Source organism: Psammomys obesus, unplaced genomic scaffold, assembly GCF_907164565.1.
Source record: "Psammomys obesus unplaced genomic scaffold, mPsaObe1.curated_primary_1811, whole genome shotgun sequence".
Lineage (NCBI taxonomy): Eukaryota > Metazoa > Chordata > Mammalia > Rodentia > Muridae > Psammomys > Psammomys obesus.
This window is the reverse complement of record NW_026595981.1, coordinates 24,457,812-24,475,251: the sequence shown is the minus strand read 5'-3', so window position 1 is coordinate 24,475,251 and position 17,440 is coordinate 24,457,812. Positions and strand designations below refer to the sequence as shown.

The 17,440-nt window shown below is 51.2% G+C and overlaps 3 protein-coding genes and 1 long non-coding RNA gene across 6 annotated transcripts in view; 3 read left to right on the top strand and 1 right to left on the bottom strand.

The window, feature by feature from the left end:
* Stat5b (signal transducer and activator of transcription 5B) overlaps positions 1-2,604 on the top strand; it is a 69,637-nt gene extending 67,033 nt beyond the window's left edge. For all 3 annotated transcript variants that reach the window (XM_055619598.1, XM_055619599.1, XM_055619600.1), the window contains exon 19: positions 137-2,604. In XM_055619598.1, the coding sequence (XP_055475573.1) occupies positions 137-263 (127 nt within the window). In that variant the 3' untranslated portion in view covers positions 264-2,604. The remainder of the gene's footprint in view (positions 1-136) is intronic.
* Positions 2,605-8,421: 5,817 nt separating this feature from the next.
* Ghdc (GH3 domain containing) lies at positions 8,422-13,210 on the top strand. Its single transcript, XM_055620397.1, has 9 exons — positions 8,422-9,111; positions 9,458-9,738; positions 10,037-10,158; positions 10,279-10,780; positions 11,214-11,406; positions 11,498-11,569; positions 11,640-11,773; positions 12,136-12,221; positions 12,465-13,210. Exons 2-9 carry the CDS (start codon positions 9,471-9,473, stop codon positions 12,681-12,683), a joined length of 1,596 nt encoding a protein of 531 aa, XP_055476372.1. The 5' UTR covers positions 8,422-9,111; positions 9,458-9,470; the 3' UTR covers positions 12,684-13,210.
* LOC129686427 (uncharacterized) lies at positions 11,090-16,344 on the bottom strand. Its single transcript, XR_008721611.1, has 3 exons — positions 16,285-16,344; positions 12,112-12,197; positions 11,090-11,154 (listed from the first exon to the last, which is right to left on the bottom strand). It is a non-coding gene; the product is annotated as an uncharacterized LOC129686427 (long non-coding RNA).
* Hcrt (hypocretin neuropeptide precursor) lies at positions 15,504-16,762 on the top strand. Its single transcript, XM_055620398.1, has 2 exons — positions 15,504-15,630; positions 16,305-16,762. The coding sequence occupies exons 1-2, from the start codon at positions 15,610-15,612 to the stop codon at positions 16,674-16,676; spliced, it is 393 nt and encodes a 130-aa protein (XP_055476373.1). The 5' UTR covers positions 15,504-15,609; the 3' UTR covers positions 16,677-16,762.
* Positions 16,763-17,440: the final 678 nt, after the last annotated feature.

Sequence of the window (17,440 nt, the reverse complement as noted above, 5' to 3'; positions counted from 1 at the left end):
ATTTTATCAGGAGGTCTTTCAAGTGAGGGCCTAGGTAAAAGGGACAGTACAGGTGTCTCACGTGATGGGTTGTGGGGTTTCAGATGACCTCTGATAACTTTTGCCCCCCCCCCATCATCTGTCTTTCCCTCTGAAGCCCCGACTCCGTCCTTGATACCGATGGGGACTTTGACCTGGAAGACACGATGGACGTGGCACGGCGCGTGGAAGAGCTCTTAGGCCGGCCCATGGACAGTCAGTGGATCCCTCACGCACAGTCATGACTGGACCTCACCACCTGCAGCTTCGTCGTCCTCCTGGAGGGACTCCTTGTGGATGTTTCAATTCCATGAGTCGCTTCTCCTTGGAAACAATATCATAATGTGAAGTGTCAATAGTAGTTGTGACGTTAGTGTTTCTGTGCATCGTGGCACCACTGAAGGGCGTGTGTGTGTGTGTGTGTGTGTGTGTATGTGTGTGTGTGTGTGGGAGTTTGCACGTACTGGTTTTTTTCCACCCCTCGCTGTCCAGTCTAAGCTGCAGCACCAGGGCAAAGCCGGGCTTGTTTTTACCTTGTGCAGAACAGGCCGTCGCTTCCCTGAACCCTGGAACCTGTCCATGTGTCTTAAGGGTGGCTGAACTTTGACACGAGACTGTTGAAGAGAAGGACAAAGGGAGGAAAAAGCCTTCCCTCTCCAGGGAGCCTCCGCTCCGCTGCCAGGCAGTCCATAGTCCACGCTGTCATTGTCTTTGCCTGTCTTCTGAAGTGTAGATGACTGTCTGTTGACGGAGAAAGCCTGTGCCTCACGAGTCCCCTGTCCCCTTTGCACACGGGGATGGAAAGGGAAGCTGAATGAAGAGTGCTGGGGCAAGGGTGCTCACAGGGTTTTCTAGATGGGTGGTGGCTGTCTCTACCACTTAACCCATCTTGACACTGGCTCCTTGCCCCCTGCTCTCTCAGTCCCCATTTCTAGACTTGCCACTCAGCTTATGTGTGTGTGCTCAAGTGGATATGTTAACCAAACAGTGGAAAGGAGGGAAGGCCACCCGGCCCAGGGCTTACAGGCGATGCCCCAGGCTCTGCCAGCGTGGTGTGGTGTGCCCGGTCCCGACACTGATGTGGCCTGTCTGTGCCACCCTTCCCCGCCCTGTACTTGTGGTGAGGCTGTGCCTACAACATCCAAGGCTTTTCTCGAAGCTTGTTGATAATGGCTTTCTGCAAATGTCCAATGGTGTTTCTGTTTCGAAATCAGGTCCTTTCTGTGTTTTTCCCATCCGCACCCTAATTTGACATCAAATTTCTCTCTTCCTGCATCAGGTCCTGGGTCCTCTCTACCCAGACCACCTCTTTTTCCTTCAGTGTTACATAGTGTCCTGAGGACTAGGTAGTAGGAACATGAGCTGCACCTGGGGCTAGCCTGCCAAGCAGGCAGCCGCCACCGTGGGGTGCTGGGTGCTGTTGGGAGCTGGGGAATTGCAGTCAGCAGGTTTGCTAGGAAGTCTGGTAAAGCTGTAGAAACAAAATGAAAGCCTCAGCGCGATTTTGTTCCACAGTCTCCTCTGCAGCGTCACCAGAAGGAAGGAAAGGGCTGCAGTGGGCAAGCAGAGAGAGGGGCCGGCAGAGAGCGGGTACCACTCGGGCCTGCAGAGCCCTCCCTGGCTTCCTCTCCCAAACCAAGGTGGAGCCACACCCAGGAGAGGAACCCCAAAACCTTATTTTTATACACGCAAGTAAATAAACATATTTTTTTTACAAAAAATAACTTCTGAATTTATCAGTGTTTTACCGTTAAAGGAAAATACTCCTGTGTAGTAAATTATTTATTGGAAGATGACTTTTTAAAAGCTGCTGTTTGCCTTGGCTTGGTTTTGTACACTGATTTTTCTATGCCTGGCGGTAGCCTCTCTGCCTCAGGTGCTCGATGGATAGAGGAGGGGTGAGGCCCCTCAGGAGGAAGCTGGAACTGCTTGGGGAGCCCAAGCTGAAGGGACTCTTCCCCACCTGTCAGTCAAGTGGCCCATTTGCCCCTGTAACCCTCACAAGGGTGTGGACTTGACAAACTTCTAGATTTACGGTAGACGTGGCCCCAGGGCCTGGGGAGAGCAGAGCAGCCTGGAACCCCCGGAAGTTTCCGAGTTTACTCCCAAGTTGGGCTGGAGAAGCAGGTGCCAAACTGTAAGGTTTCCACACAGTTACCAAGCTACCCTGGATTTCCTGAGGCTGTGCCTGGAGAGGGGAGCGTTTGTTTTTTTTTTAACTGGAAGGTGTGTACTCTATCTGCATGCTGGTCTCTCTCTTTGCCTCCACTCCTGCACACAAAGACAAGGTGAGGGCAGGTCTCCACCCACCTCTTGCCTGTTTGCACACCCACACGAGAGTCCTGGAAAGTCTCAGCTTTGGGTGTGGTGTGCATGTGGGGCTCTGTGGGGGGTGGAAGGAGATTCAAAGTGGCTCTTACAAGCAAAATATTCTTTTATAATTTTTCTTTTAAACATTTTATTTCAGATACATATTTTAGTGTCGAGGCAGATTAGTATATAGCCACCAAACAAGTATTGTGTATAAATTGGGGCAGCCACAAAATTGTGTATTTTATGTTACAATAAAGGCGTCTTCTGAAGGACGATATTGGGTCCTGTTTCCTTTCCATCACGTGTCAAGGGAAAGGGAGGGTGGCTTTAACAGAAAAAAAGTTTCCAGTCATCAGTGTGATGCTAAGAAGGGGAACTAGCTGGGACTCAGCAGCTGGGGGTGACATGTCATGGGCTTTGATGGCAGACAAGGGCGTCACTTACCTTCCTGTTGGGAAATGTTTGGGAAATTGGAGTGATAGCAATTTCAGCGTCTCCTTACACTCTTCCTGATGGAGAGCTAGCCCTGAGTGTGTTCAGATTTCTCCCCTGAGCCTGGCACCATGTCGGGGAACTGGTGATAATGACAGGACGTTGGTTCCTGCCAACACTATGAAATAAAAAGAAACAAAGAGTCATGGGAGGGTGAGCTGGCCTTTCTTCCTCTCTTTTGTGGTGGTGGGGCTTGAACCTGTGGCCTCAGCATTCCTGGGAAGCACTCTGCCACTTAGCTATGGCCCCTCTTTCTTTCAAGACAAGGTCTAAGGCCCTACTTGAAGTCACTGTCTTCCTTTCTCAGCCTTCAGAGTACCAGGCCTGCATCAGCAGCCCAGTGTCTGGGCCAGCTCTGGACAAACAGGAGTTTAGGAAGGAAGAGGCATTCAGCCTGAAGGAGTGGTGAAGGGTAGACGGGCTTAGAGGAAAGCCTGAGCCAGGGCATTAAGTGTGTGGCAGAATCTTCTGGAAGGCTGGTGCAATATAGGCTGAGGTTTTTTTTGCCCACTCCTCAGAGTCTCTGGAGCTCCTGGGCCAGAGGCCATGCCGTGGGAAGTCTCTTGGATGGGGATGAAGCTATAAGACAGGCAGGGGACCAAGGGACCTCATGGGCCTGGCTGAGTTTGAACTTTGCCTGAGGGAGATGGTAGGGGGTGAAATCTCAAGTTTGGAATGACCAGATTTCCATTTTTTTTTTTATGTCTTAGTCAGGGTTACGATTGCTGTGATGAAAAAACGTGAGCAAAGAGCAAGTTTCGGAGGAAAGGATTTATTTGGCTTCCACCTCCACAGCTCTGTTTATCATCGGGAATAATTGTGAAGGAGCAGCAGGATGAAGGTCACTCTTTTGCCAAGCCCATCACACAGGTGAATGGAGTTATGTGAGGTCGGGTTACAGATACTGGTCCTATCGGTAGGAAGTCTTTCATGGGTCAAATCAAAGATGGTAGCCACATGCTGGGAAGTCCTTCAGGAGACAGGAGGAAGTCAAACAGGGCAGAAATCTGAAGGCAGAGGCCATGGAGGGGTGCTCCTCACTGGCTTGGTCTCCGTGGCTTGCCCAGCCTGCTTTCTTACAGAACCCAGGACCATCACCTTGCCAAGGGATGGCCCTCCCCACAGCGGGCTGTCACTAATTAAGAAGATAGACTACAGGCCTGCCTACAGGTTGGTCTTATTGAGGCATTTTCTCTCATGGAGGCTCTCTGCTCTCCAGTGACGCTAGCTTGTGTCAAGTTGACATAAAAGTAGGCGGGGGAGAGATGGAGAGATGGCTCAGAGGTTAAGAGAGCACTGTCTGCTCTTCCAGAGTTCAGTTCCTGAGTTCAATTCCCAGCACCCACATGGTGGCTCATACTCATCTATAATGAGATCTGGTGCCCTCTTCTGGCCTGCAGGGGCAGAACGTTGTGTATGTAATAAATAAATAAACTTAAAAAACGAAGGAGAAGAAGTTCATAGGCCATTCTTGGCTGGATAATTACAAGGCCAGTCGAGGCAACAAGTGACCTTATCTCAAAAAAAGGAAGTCAGGAGGCCGAGTGGTGGTGGTGGCAGCCAGCACCTCTTTAACCTGAGCTCTCAGGAGGCAGAGACAGGTAGATCTCTGTGAGTTCAAGGCCAGCCTTGTCTACAAAGTTCTGCGACAGCCAGGACTATCTTGAAAAATAAAAACAAAAACAACAATAAAACACAAGCAAACAAAGGAACAAAAAGATGGTGGGGCTAAGTTGAGCTGGAGATGGCTCAGCAGCTAAGAACACTTACTGCAACTGGCCCGTGATGGCACACACCTTCCATTCCAGCACTCAGGAGGCAGAGGCAGGCAGATCTCTGAGTTCAAAGCCTGATCTACAGAACAAGTTCCAGAACAGCCAGGGCTACACAGAGAAGAAATTTTATCTCCAAAAATAAACAACAAACAAACAAAAAAACACAAAAGCACTGCTTTTGCAGAAGGCCTGGATTCAGTTCCTAGCACCTAGATGGTGGCTTCCAACCATCTGTAAACTCCAGTACCAGGAGAGCCAGTACTGTCTTCTGGCCTCCAAGAGCCTGAGGCACGCATGTGCTCCATGTACATTCACGTAGGCAAATACACACACACACACACACACACACACACATACACACAAATAAATAAATAGATAAATAAATGTTTAAAAAAAAAAAAAAGAAAACTCCTACTGCAGTCCCAGTGTGTGTAGCTCCGAGCAAGGCAGAACAAGCCACGAGAGAACACTGGGAGACCATTCCAAGAGAAGATGGTCATCATGTGGACACCCACAGCTGTGGGCTTAAAGCACAGCCACAAACCTAACAACCAACATTGGAAGATGGTTTGAAATCTAGACTTATTCCCAAGTTTGAGGCACGAGAAATGGTCATCAAGTTCTATGTTCCTCTAAGGGCTGGGACTGTAGCTCAATGGTGGGCCCCTTGCCTCTTGTGCAGTAAAGCTCTGGGTTCAATCCCCAGCACAAGAAGAAGTAAAACAAAAACTGTCCGAGGTAGATGCTTCTCTCAGGGTGACGGAGGTGGGGGTGGGAGGGCATGGCTGGGAAGAAAGGTAACGGGCAGAGAGGGCTCTGAGCCCATTATGCACTGAGGATGTATCTGCACTGGCAGAGTGCTTACCGAGCATGCACACGGCGGCTCCATGGTTGACCAGCATAACCATCCTTGGCGGTATATGCCTCAAATGCCTGCCGGCATTCGGGAGGTGGAGGCAGGAGGAGCAGAAGTAACCTGTTTGAAGCCATCCCAAGGGACCCTGTGTTCTGTAATAGCTAGCTACAGTAGTCACACTTGGGGTTTGAATGAGTTTATTAAGTATGTAGCAAGCAAAAGCCAATGAATAGATAACAAGTAGCAGATACATAGCAAACATCATAGCAGCCGTTCATAACATCCAGCAGAGATGAGGAGAGTAGCCAACAGAGATGGGGTGGGCGAGCTGAGGCAGTCAAATGGAGTTCCTGATTGGCCTTATTCTCCATCAGTGAGCTCCTGGCTTCCTGCTCAAAAATGCCTTATTTATTTATTTATTTATTTATTTATTTATTTATTTATTTATCCTACAATGGGATGAGCCAACACTTTTGTCGGAAATGTTTCAGTTCGGAGCTACTTTGCTGTTCTTCTGTATCTCCATTCCAGAGACAGGGGACCAGCCTATCTCAGGACAAGGGAGTTTGCAGGACATAATAATTAAAATGTTAAGTTTTTAAAATATGTATTTAATTTTATGAGTGCGGGGGGTTTTGCCTGCATGTGTTTACACACACTGTGTGAGTTTTATGCCTACAGTGACCAGAAGAAAGCATCAGATCCCCTGGATTCAAAGGGAAACTGAGCCTGAGCCCTCTGCTAGAGCAGCAGGTGCTCTTAGCTGCTGAGCCGTCTCTCCAGCTGCCACAAACTTTTTGAAAGTGTAAGTATGGACACTTTTCAGATCATGCCATGGAACCAATATTGTCCTAATGACAAAGCTAGAGTAAGGCATCACAAGACCAACACAACTCATGAAGATGGACACAAACATCCTGAGCTAGCAGATTGAATCCATCAACATATAACAGGAACCACAAGCCAGATTTATCCCCATAATTCAGAATTCGCTTAGCATATGAGAGTCTATTTGCATATCAATATAATTAACAATAAAAAGGGAACTGGGCAGCTGGGCAGTAGTGGCACACACCTTTCCTTCCAGCACTTAGGAGGCAGAGGCAGTTGGATCTCTGCGTTTGAAGCCAGCCTGGTCTATAGAGTGAGTTCCAGGACAGCCAGGGCTATACAGAGACACCCTGTCTGGAAGAGCAAGCAAACAAACAAACAAACAAACAGCAACAACAAAACAAACCAGAGAGGTAGAGAGGTGTGTCAGTTGGCAAAATGTTTTCTGTCTGAAGCATATGAACCAGAGTTTGAATGCCCAGCACCCATGCAAAAAGCCAGGTGTGAGGACAGGTGTGGTGTCCCACACCTTTAATGCCAGCACTTGGAGGCAGAGACAGGCAGATCTCTGTGAGTCTGAGGCCAGCCTGGTTTACAGAGTGAGTTCCAAGGCTACACAGAGAAACCCTGTCTAGATGGGAGAGAGAGAGAGAGAAGAAAAACAGTATTATGCCCAGATCTTAAGGTCCCCAAAGACCACCAGGAGCCAGACCATTCATGCAAGAGCAAAGAGCTTTATCTGGGCTTAAGCTGGGTCATCACCAGTTCAGTGGATCAGAGAGGAAGTCCTGGTTTAACAGTTACACAACTGGATGACATTCAGCAAGGGCAAACTTGTTACAAGGTGATTGGCTAACCTAACAATGAGCAAGCTATCTACAGTCTTCAGGAATGTTAGGTATTTTCTGTGCCAGGAATGTTCTACTACAAGGTTGGTGGGCTGCCCAGAACCGATCCCCCACCCTGAGATAAGATACCTTCCCATTCTTGTGATTATCCTCAGGCTGTTCCTTGGGTAGGGAATTTTATGACCTAGAATTGGTGATCTATGGCCTAGTTCCTGGTAACTTTAGGGGGAGGAGTGTCACTAGTTCCTGCTGACTTTTGGGGGTGTCATGCCTGGTTTTCTAACAGTAGCACCATTTAAGAAGATGCTGAAGATAGACTAAGATGATAATGAAGGAGAGGGGGACCTCCCCTATCAGTGGACTTGGGGAAGGGCATGCGTGAAGAAGGGGGAGAGAAGGTGGGATTGGGAGGGGAGGAGGGAGGGGCTTATGGGGGAATACAAAATGAATAAAGTATAATTAATAAAAGTTAAAAAAAAAAAAAGAAGATGCTGAAATCTGACAGCTCCCATCATACTGGTGAAAAACCTATATACTCTCCCCTAAAATCAGGTACAAAAATGGTAGCAGCAAGCATGATGCTTCTGAGTGGAAAAGCATCTTCAGAAGTAAAGCTCCTGACCCTCAAGAACATCCTGAGAAAATGAATGGCGGTGGCACAAAATATGGCACTTAGCCAAATATACATCAGGAGGCATGAATGCAAAGTATAGAAGACATTCATTTTTGCTGTTGTTGTTGTTTTGTTTTTCAAGATAGAGTTTCTCTGTGTACCCTTGGCTGTCCTGAACTAACTTTGTAGACCAGGCTGGCCTCAAACTCACAATGATCTGCCTGCCTCTGCCTCCCAGAATGCTGGGATTATTGGCATGAGCCACCACACCTGGCCTACAAGAGATTCTTGCAAGAAGGAAAAAAAAAGAAAGAAAGAAAGAAAGAAAAACAGTTCAAATGTGAGTAAGTTATATGACTAGATATTTTCCTATATATGGGCAATAAATACATGGAAAGATGATCATCATTCATAAGTGTATATTAAAACTACAATGAGGCCAGGTACTGGTGGTGCATGCCTTTAATCTTAGAACTGGGGAGGCAGAAGCAGACAGATCTCTGAGTTCGAGGCCAGCCTGGTCTATAGAGTGAGTTCCAGGACAACTAGGGCTACACAGAGAAACCCTGTCCTGTAAAGACAAAACAAAACAAAACAAACACCACCACCAACAACAGAAAGAAATAATATTTAGTTTAAGAGGAAAAAAAAAAAAGTCTTAAGCTGTGATTCACAGGGACTGAAGATATAGCTAAACTGATAACATATTTGCCTAGCATATGTTTTAAAGATTTATTTATTTTATGTATATGAACACTGCTTTCATGCACATCAGAAGAGGGAACCAGATTCCATTACAGGTGGTTGTGAGCCACCCTGTGGATGCTGGGAATTGAACTCAGGACCTCTGGAAAAACAGCCAGTGCTCTTAACCTATGAGCCTTCTCTCCAGCCCTAGGATTTTTTTTTTTTTTAAGACAAGATCTCTGTGAAGCTCAGGGTGGCCTTGAACTTGTTCTGTACCTGAGGATGACTCCAGATCCTCTTGCCAAATCCCTGAGGGCTGGAATGACAGGTGTGCACAACCACACCTCCACAACTGTGGTTTATAAGCTGTTTTCAAGTCTGAGCCTGCTCCAGAATGGAGTGCAGGTATGCAGGTACTCTTCCCACCACCTCCCTTTCTCTTTCATGCTACCATAGCCCTGACTCCCTCATCTGCCAACCTGAGCCTGCTCTCAACCCTTTAGGTGACCTGTTTCTTTAAGAACACCCCACCCTTTCCCCGACCCACCAAGGTCCGCCCAGTCAGGCCGGATTTCCTGTCCAAGCCCTGCCCTCTAAAGTCATCACCACAACTTTCTGGCCTGCTGTGTACAGAGACTAGAGGCACTGAGGGACCAGAAGGGATCTCGGGTGCTGAAAGTAGGCAGAAATGGGCTGTGACGGATGCATATATCCCCTGGGCTCTAGCGGGGAAAGGGGACCAGGGCAGGCAAGATCCTGAGGGAAAGCAGAGTCACTTGGGAGTGGGTTAAAATGCCCTGTGTTGTGCTCAGCCTTCACAGGGAGCAGCTATTCAGGCTGTTCTTCCAGCTACACGGATAGGGGATTGAAGATGCTGGTTAGTAGGATGCCAGCGTCTTGAGGGTCTCTCCTCCGTACCGCTTGCCCAGCAGGGCCCTGGCCCATTCTTCCTCTGTTTTCTGTGTGCGGCGGAGTGACCTGGTTATCCTCCCAGGGGCCACACTCTGTTCCATTCTTCTCCCAGGAGCTGCTTGGAGATGCTTCTCCTGCTCCTGCTGCTGCTGCTGCTGTTGCTGCTGCCCCCGCTGGCCATGCTCTGGCAGCAGAGGTCTCGGGATGCCAGGCCATCCTGGCTGCTCGGCCTCCAGCACCGGATGGCCTGGGGGGCGCTGGGCTTGGCAGCTGCCTGGCAGCAGCGGAAACTGAAGCAGAGGACACTGTGTGTGGACCAGAGCCAGCAGCAGGCCCTTATGTGGTGTCTGAAGAGAGCTCGGGGTCTCTGCTCTCTCCCCAAGGAGAACAGAGGTGTGTTTCTGGCACCTTGGGGAGGTGCCCAAAGAGAGACAATAACCCACAAGACAGTCAGATTCTACAACCCAAAACGCCCCTTCATTTACCACTAATACCCTGTGGCCTGGCCCAGAGCCCTACCACAGCCTACACCTGACTCCTGTTAGGATGGAGTTTCCTTTGCTGGGTCCAGTTCAAGCCCTCACTCCACTTCCCAGGTCCTTTCTGGGTTCCTTCCATGAGGGTCTCCACAGTCTTTTCACTTCCTGAGGAGTTTCTTGTATTTGGGTGGGGGCGGGGGATGTGCTTACAGACATGAGCTCCTTCCGGAATCATCTCCCATTGACCAAAAGCAGCCACATCCAGGAGGAAGAAAGTGAAGAGAAGCTCCTGCCCCCTACCCTACCCCAATACCATGGAGAGGCCTCTTTGCAGGTAAACAGAGGTACCCCCACCCCACAGCAGCAGACCCTCACCAAAGGATGTACACAGAAGGCTCACAGCGGGAGCTAGGGTCTGATTCTGAAGTCCGAAGTCCTTCCTGTCTCCCTCCAGGCCACCCTGCTGGGTCTAGTAACCCTAAACAAGGCCTACCCAGAAGTGCTAGCTCCAGGAAGTACTGCCTGTGTGACCCCTACATCCCCCTGGCCCTACTCTGTGCCCTGGCTCGGGGATGCCCTGGGCCGGGTGAGCCCTGTGGGAGCCAAGGACGCCCGGACCCTGCTGCTGGAGGCACTGATATCCCCAGGGCTGAGGGTGCTGGAGGCAAGGACTGCAGTGGAGCTCCTGGATGTCTTTGTGGGCCTGGAGGCTGACGGCAAAGAACTGGCGGAGGCCATGGCAGCTGGGGAGCTAGGAACGCCGCTCCCCGGACGAGCAGCTGAACTGCAGGAGGCCCTCGAGCAGGGACCCCGAGGACTGGCCCTTCGTCTCTGGCCAAAGCTGCAGGTGGCGGTGACTCTCGATGCAGGAGGCCAAGCAGAAGCTGTGGCTGCCCTTCGGGCCTTGTGGTGCCAGGGGCTAGCTTTCTTCTCCCCTGCTTATGCTGCTGCTGGAGGTCAGCATGATGTGGGGACTGGGTGCAGGTGGAGCTGGGGCCAGAGGTCACACAGCTAGCTGACATGCATAGAGCTGCATACGCTTACCTTCTTGAATCCTCCTCAGTGCCGGGGCTGGTATGGGTTCCTAGCTCTGACTGACAGTTGAGCATGCCAAGGTTCACTGAGATACAGCATCTCACACAGATTCATGAGGTACCAGGATCTGTTTCCAGCTCTGTTCCCTGCAGAACCACAGCCTGCCTCCACCCAGTCCAGACCAGGAGGGAGCAGGGTGGACCTGGGGGTGTCCAGAAAGGCTGTAGCAGGAGGACCAGATGCTCAGAGGAGGGGAGCTATCGTTCAGAGTGAGGCGTTGCTTTCTGCTTGTGGCCTGGAAGAAAGGAACGCACCAGGAGGTTGACAACAACGGGATTGTTTTGCTTTCTGTAGGGGTGATGGCCCTAAACCTGTGGCCAGAGCAACCCCAAGGGGTCTATCTTCTGCCCCCTGAACCCCCCTTTATTGAGCTGCTTCCAATCAAGGAAGGAACCCGAGAGGAGGCAGCCTCCACCCTTCTTCTTACTGATGCCCAAAGGGAAGGAGAGTATGAGCTGGTGCTGACTGACCATACCAACCTGACAAGGTGATCCCCTACTGGCCCCTGTCACCTCCGATGGAGACCCTGCCCTTGGGAGGAGACGAAAGCTCACTCTTCCCCTTAACCTACTCATCAGGTGCCGCCTGGGTGACGTGGTACAGGTGGTTGGTGCCTACAATCAGTGTCCTGTTGTCAGGTTCACCGGCAGGTAGGTGACCCCAGGGGATGCTGAGGGGTTGTCCCTATGCCTTGGGTCCACTCCCTCCTCCTTCCTTCAGGCTGGGACAGACCCTGAGTGTTCGAGGAGAAGTTACTGGTGAGAATCTGTTCTCTGTGGCCCTGGCCCAAGCAGTGGGGCAGTGGCCAGGGGCCAAGCTGTTGGACCATGTCTGTGTGGAGAGCAGCATTCTGGGTAAGCATCTCTACCAGCTCCTGCCTCCTGCTATCCCCCAACCCATGTTCACCCTGACCAGAGACATCTAGGGAGGACATGAAACTCACCCTTCCCCACGGTTCCTAACAAAAGGCCCTCTCTATGTATAACTCCCATCTCTCTCATTACAGTCTCCACCCATTTTCTTTCCCGACCTGTCTCCTGTTTAGGAGCTCTAGGTTCTCCTCTGTTTGCTACTTGCCACCAAGAATCCTTTCTTCCCCGCCTCCCCCCCCCCCCCCCATGAACCTTAGACTAGGGAAGAAGTGAAGGCAGAGGGTGCTGGCTCTGGGAGCCACCTTGTCCTCAGGAAGTACCTGTTTGGGTGGCTTTGTCCTCAGACTCCTGTGAGGGTTCCGCCCCACACTACGAGGTGTTCGTGGAGCTGAGGGGGTTGAGGAATCTATCCGAAGAAAACCGAGACAAGGTAAATGATAAGACCAAGGTCTGACTCTAAATCTCTTTTGCTCTACAAGCCCCCCTTCCCCAATAGTCATGGAGATGAGAGATTTAAGGGAAGGGAGTGTCAGGGACAAGAGCGTCCCCTTCAGGGAATCTGGGGAAGGGAGCATGGGTCCCACAACACGCATTTCCACACCAAAATCTTAAGTGCATGTAGCCTTGGATATGGCCACCTCCTCACAGCCTCACCCCACTGTTCTGCCCTTAGCTTGACCACTGCCTTCAGGATACCTCCCCTCACTACAAGTCCTTGCGGTTTCGGGGCAGTGTGGGTCCTGCCAGAGTCCATCTGGTGGGGCCAGGGAGCTTCAAAGAACTCCGGGAAGCACTTTCGGCCAGCCCCTCCTCTCCTTTCCCTCCTGAAATGCCTCGGGTTCTCAGGCTCAGGCACTTGGCCCAGCTCCTGCAGAAGAGGGTGATATCCTAACCAGGGCAGCCAGGCTCCCCTTGGCCACCTCACTGTTCTCTGGGGCATCTCTGGATGTTGAGTCCTGGACCAGACATCACATAATATTGGCCCATCAGAGCCATTGGATCTTAGGAAGGCCTTAGATTCATTTGGCAAGTTTTAAGGTGCAGGCTTTGGGCCTACAGCAGAACCTGTCTGTGTCCTAAAGCTGTCCCCCTCAGCCTACCCTACATGATGCTGCTGAGGAGTTCCGATGCACCCTGGTGGCTTGCTGTGTCTCAGCCCCTCTCGTGTGCCTGACCAGGGTACAGCATGGGCTGAAAGTGTAGGGGATGCTCCAGGAGCAGATGAATAAAGACCTCAGCATCACTGTCTCATGGTCTGAGGTCTTGCACAGTCTCCTGAGAGCATGAGGCTGCAAGCCCACAGGAACAGTCCAGTGTTTAATACTCACACTAGCTTTCGCCCCTTCCTTCCATCCTTTCCCTTGCCCACTTTGTCCTTTTGCTCCCTGGACCAACCTCCAAATAAAATTCTTTTTTAAATGCCTGTGTTTATTTTATATTATCTGAGTGTGTGCGTGTGTGTGTGTGTGTGTGTGTGTGTGTCACACACACACACACCAGGTGTATGCAAATGCTCTCAGAGGCCAGAAAATGATAGTTAATTCTCTGGATCTGGCTTTACTGTCAGTTGAGAGCTTCTGTGTGGGTACTGGGAACCAAACCCAGGTCCTTTGTAAGAACATCAAGTACTTGGCTGCTGAACCATTTCTTCAGGCCCCCAAATAAAACCCTTATACCCAGATTCTGAACCCCACTTTGGGAACACCGGCTAAGGTCCTATCCATGCTGCTTCAGGCAAAGTCTGGGCTCCCCTCCAAAGCCCACCCATCCATCCCCTCTCCGCCCTGAGATTCACCTATTCTGCACATTGGCTTAGTTTAGTCCCAGTAGTGTGAACACACAGGAACTCCTCAAGCCTCCCACCACAGTTTGACATGACCAAGCATACAGATGCCCTCTGCCCTCCCGTCCCAAGCACAGCTGGAAGGTGAAGGAGCAATTGCCAGCTTCTCAGCACTGGGCTCCTTCCTGGCCTGGCCTGCACAAACCACTTCCATGAGGAATAAGGAGGAAGCTATACTTCAAGTCACAAAGTGTCACAGTAGCAAAGAGCCTCAGAGCCACCTGCAGATAGCGTTCATAGCAGCGAGAAAGCTTAAGTCTCAGGGCTAGGAGGCCAAGACCAGCAACTCCTGGAGTCCAGCTCAGTATTCAGCTTTCAGTCCCGCCTCTGAATCTTTTCTCTCTCCTATATCCCCACCCGTGGGTTCCCACTTCCTCCCTAGTCAGTCCCACATTAACCTTTTAAAATCCACCACCACTGACTGTCAGCCTGGTACACAAGGCCCTGGAAAGTCTTAGCCACCTTACCTCTCCCTTTAGCCCCATAGAAACTATGACACCCACATCCCTTGTGAGCCAAGCACTGTCACATCCAAGCATTTGTTCACTTTGTCCCTTCTCAGCCATACTCTGTCCCCTACCTACGTAATGGAAGCTACTTTTCAGGCAAAGCCTTTGAGGGACCCCCCCCCCGAAGGAAGTGGCTGTCTCATCTTTGCTGGTATCTGAGTAGTCCCTCCTCTGCATTGAGCTATCCTTGAGCGCACAGGTCACCCTACCCAGTCTTTCATGCTCTTTGAAAGTGGGAACATGCAGGCTGGGGAGATGGCTCCACTAAGAGTAATTAATTATTGCTTTTGCAAAGGGCCTGGGCTCAGTTCCCAGCACCCACTTGGTGACTCACAACTATCCATAACTCCAGTTCCAGGGGATTCAAAGCCCTCTTTTGGCATTCACAGGCATACATGAGGAACAGATCCATACACACAGGTAAAGCACTCATACATATAAATCTTTGAAAGAAAGAGAAGAGAGAGAAAGAAAGAAGAAAGAAGAGAGAGAGAGAGAAAGAAAGAAAGAAAGAAAGAAAGAAAGAAAGAAAGAAAGAAAGAGAAAGAAAAAGAAAGAAAGAAAATAGAAAATGGAGTCACATCCTAGGCACACTGCTGTCCCTGCACCCATGGAGATACAACCACGCAGAACTGATCTACATCCTGGAGGTAGCATGAGTCCTTTACCACCCCCACCCCCATCACTCCCACACCCTGTTCCATGATGGCTCGGTCCTAGAGATGGTGGAGTAAGACTATCCTCTCCACCAGCTTCCAGAACTGAGGTCTGGAGGCTTTCTCACACCTTGCCCACAGTAAGTTTCCAAGACTTTCTTCCATGGAGGAGTTTGGTGAAAGGAACAGAAGAAAAGGCGAGCTGTAGGGGTGGAAGGAAGGACAGTTCAAGAGTTGTTTCCATGGAGGAAAAGGGCCTTGGAATCTAATGGACTCCAGAGTCAGTGACAAGGAGTAGGAGGTGATGGGAGCATGCTACCCAGGTCCCCCCCTACTCCTCCACCCTCAACATACCATGGCCAGTGGTTCTCAGGCTGCCACTTCTTCTGCCCCTAATTAGCACCTGCCCCCTCCCCTTTTGTCTCTAGGCAGTGCTTCAGCTGAGGCCTCTTTTGTGAACTCGGATTCCTGGGTTCGAGGTAACCTCATTAGTACCCAGAGACCGCCCCATCTCCAAGGAACAGGCAGACAGACAAGCGGGGGGACCCGGGACAGGGTGGCCATTCTTTGGGTCCAACCTGGAGACGGCTCCCCTGCATGATGCTAATCTGAGACATGCCTTTGTCTGGTCTCAAGTGCTCGTGTCTCCCCCAACACACACACACACACACACACACCTCGGAGCACTATAAACCCCCAGTCCCTGAAAGCAGGCCACTGGAGAAGACGGCCTCAGACTTCCTGTGTATTTGGAGCTCTACACTGAAGACAGCGTCCCTCCAGACTACCCTGCCCTGACCTCCCGACACCATGAATCTTCCTTCTACAAAGGTAAAGAGCTAGGAACCGGAATGAGCTTCATCAAACCACTAAGGTCATTAGAGTGTTTGCCCAGGGCCTGGGCCGGTGATGATCACTGAGACAGGAGTCTAGGTGGGTTCTTGGCAACCAGCCTGCTTGGTTAACACTGGGTATGCCATTCTGTAGGGGCTCATGTTTACTGAGCACGTGTATTCCTGATGCTTTAGCACTGGTCAGCTATGTCTTCCACCCGGCAGCCCTGGGCAGTAGGGATATAATGCCTAGTTTGTAGGTGAGCAAGGGCTGTCCCAAGAAGGTGAGAAACTGGTCCAAAGCCTCAGTGGTTCACTTTCCCCAGCAAAGGAACAAAACAGGTTTGCTCTGTGTACAGAAGGAAGGACCACACTGAATAAACCTTTTGTTTCCATCAAGCTTGTAAGTTCCGGTACAGACAGACCCCGACATCTGCAGGTGGAGGGGTAAGCCCTTAAATATGTTTACAAGGGACAAACTTATTCTATCCGGGGAAGTCTGAGGGCTTCCCACAGGAGATGGCTCAGTTGTATTGAAGGATGCGCTGACAAAGGAACCAGACACGGGAAGCTCTGTGACAGCCAGGCACGACCTCAGGCAAGGAAAGGTTCCAAGCCATCTGGGTGTGGAGTGAGTGAAACCCTTTCTCACCTTGTTTCTGTCCCCTGTAGGTTCCCTGGGCCGCCCTGACGCTCCTGCTGCTGCTCCTGCTGCCGCCGGCGCTGCTGTCGCTTGGGGTGGACGCGCAGCCTCTACCCGACTGCTGTCGCCAGAAGACGTGCTCTTGCCGTCTCTACGAACTGTTGCACGGCGCTGGCAACCACGCGGCGGGCATCCTGACTCTGGGAAAGCGGCGACCTGGACCCGCAGGCCTCCAGGGCCGGCTGCAGCGCCTCCTGCAGGCCAACGGCAACCACGCAGCCGGCATCCTGACCATGGGCCGCCGCGCAGGCGCAGAGCTAGAGCCTCGTCCCTGCCCCGGTCGCCGCTGTCCGACCGCGACAACCACAGCTCTAGCTCTCCGGGGTGGGTCCGGAGTCTGACCTGTCCCTGTCCTAACCTCTCCCCTCTGCTCTCCAGTGTCAGCCTCTAGGAAAACGTCAATAAAGACGAGCCTCTGTTGGTGTGGCCAATCTTTGCTCCCGTGTGTCAAGTTGAGGCCTCCAGGGGGCGGGAAGGCGTCTGGAGTTAGGGCCTGGAAGGAGCTTGTGTATCTCGTCCTAAAGGCTTGGTCCGGGGAGAACCCAGTGCAAGGAACCTTGCGGAGTCCTGGGGAGCGCGCTGCACGCTTGAGAGGGTGGAAGTGAGGTACCGATGTGTCCGCCACGTCGTTCTATAAACAGGGTCTTACGTATCCTTGGTAGTCCTCGGAAGACCAGATGACCTTAAATTTAAAAGACCTTTTGATCCCACTTGCCGCCCCCTCCCCGGCGACGGCCGGGGCTCCACGGAAGGCTGCAGAAAAGGCAAGGCACAGAAGCTTCCGCGAGGAGCCTTCCAGAGCGTTTGTAGGGTGGCCGGCTGTGCCGAGGGTGAGCAAAGTCACACCGGGAAGGAGGTATAAGTTTGTGGAGCCATTGCATAGGACCGGGTTTTTTGGTTGTTTGTTTTTTGAGGCAGCTTTTCTCCGTGTAGCCTTGGCTGTCCTGGACTCGCTTTGTAGAGCAGGCTGGCCTCGAACTCACAGACATCCGCACCCACCAGCCAAGGAATGCCAGAGGTCACCAGCAGCCCGCTAGAGGACAGCATAGAACAGACTCCTCTTCACAGCTTTAGGAGAGATCCAGCCCCTAGTCCAGCTTTATTT

What these genes read in the sequence shown, in the direction of transcription:
- Ghdc (XM_055620397.1), top strand. Translation starts at nt 9,471, where the DNA reads ATGCTTCTCCTGCTCCTGCTGCTGCTGCTGCTGTTGCTGCTGCCCCCG. An exon ending in ATGGAGAGGCCTCTTTGCAG is followed by an intron (nt 10,159 to 10,278) that starts GTAAACAGAGGT and finishes GTCTCCCTCCAG; the next exon opens with GCCACCCTGCTGGGTCTAGT. An exon ending in TGTGGAGAGCAGCATTCTGG is followed by an intron (nt 11,774 to 12,135) that starts GTAAGCATCTCT and finishes CTTTGTCCTCAG; the next exon opens with ACTCCTGTGAGGGTTCCGCC.
- Hcrt (XM_055620398.1), top strand. Translation starts at nt 15,610, where the DNA reads ATGAATCTTCCTTCTACAAAG. An exon ending in TGAATCTTCCTTCTACAAAG is followed by an intron (nt 15,631 to 16,304) that starts GTAAAGAGCTAG and finishes TGTCCCCTGTAG; the next exon opens with GTTCCCTGGGCCGCCCTGAC.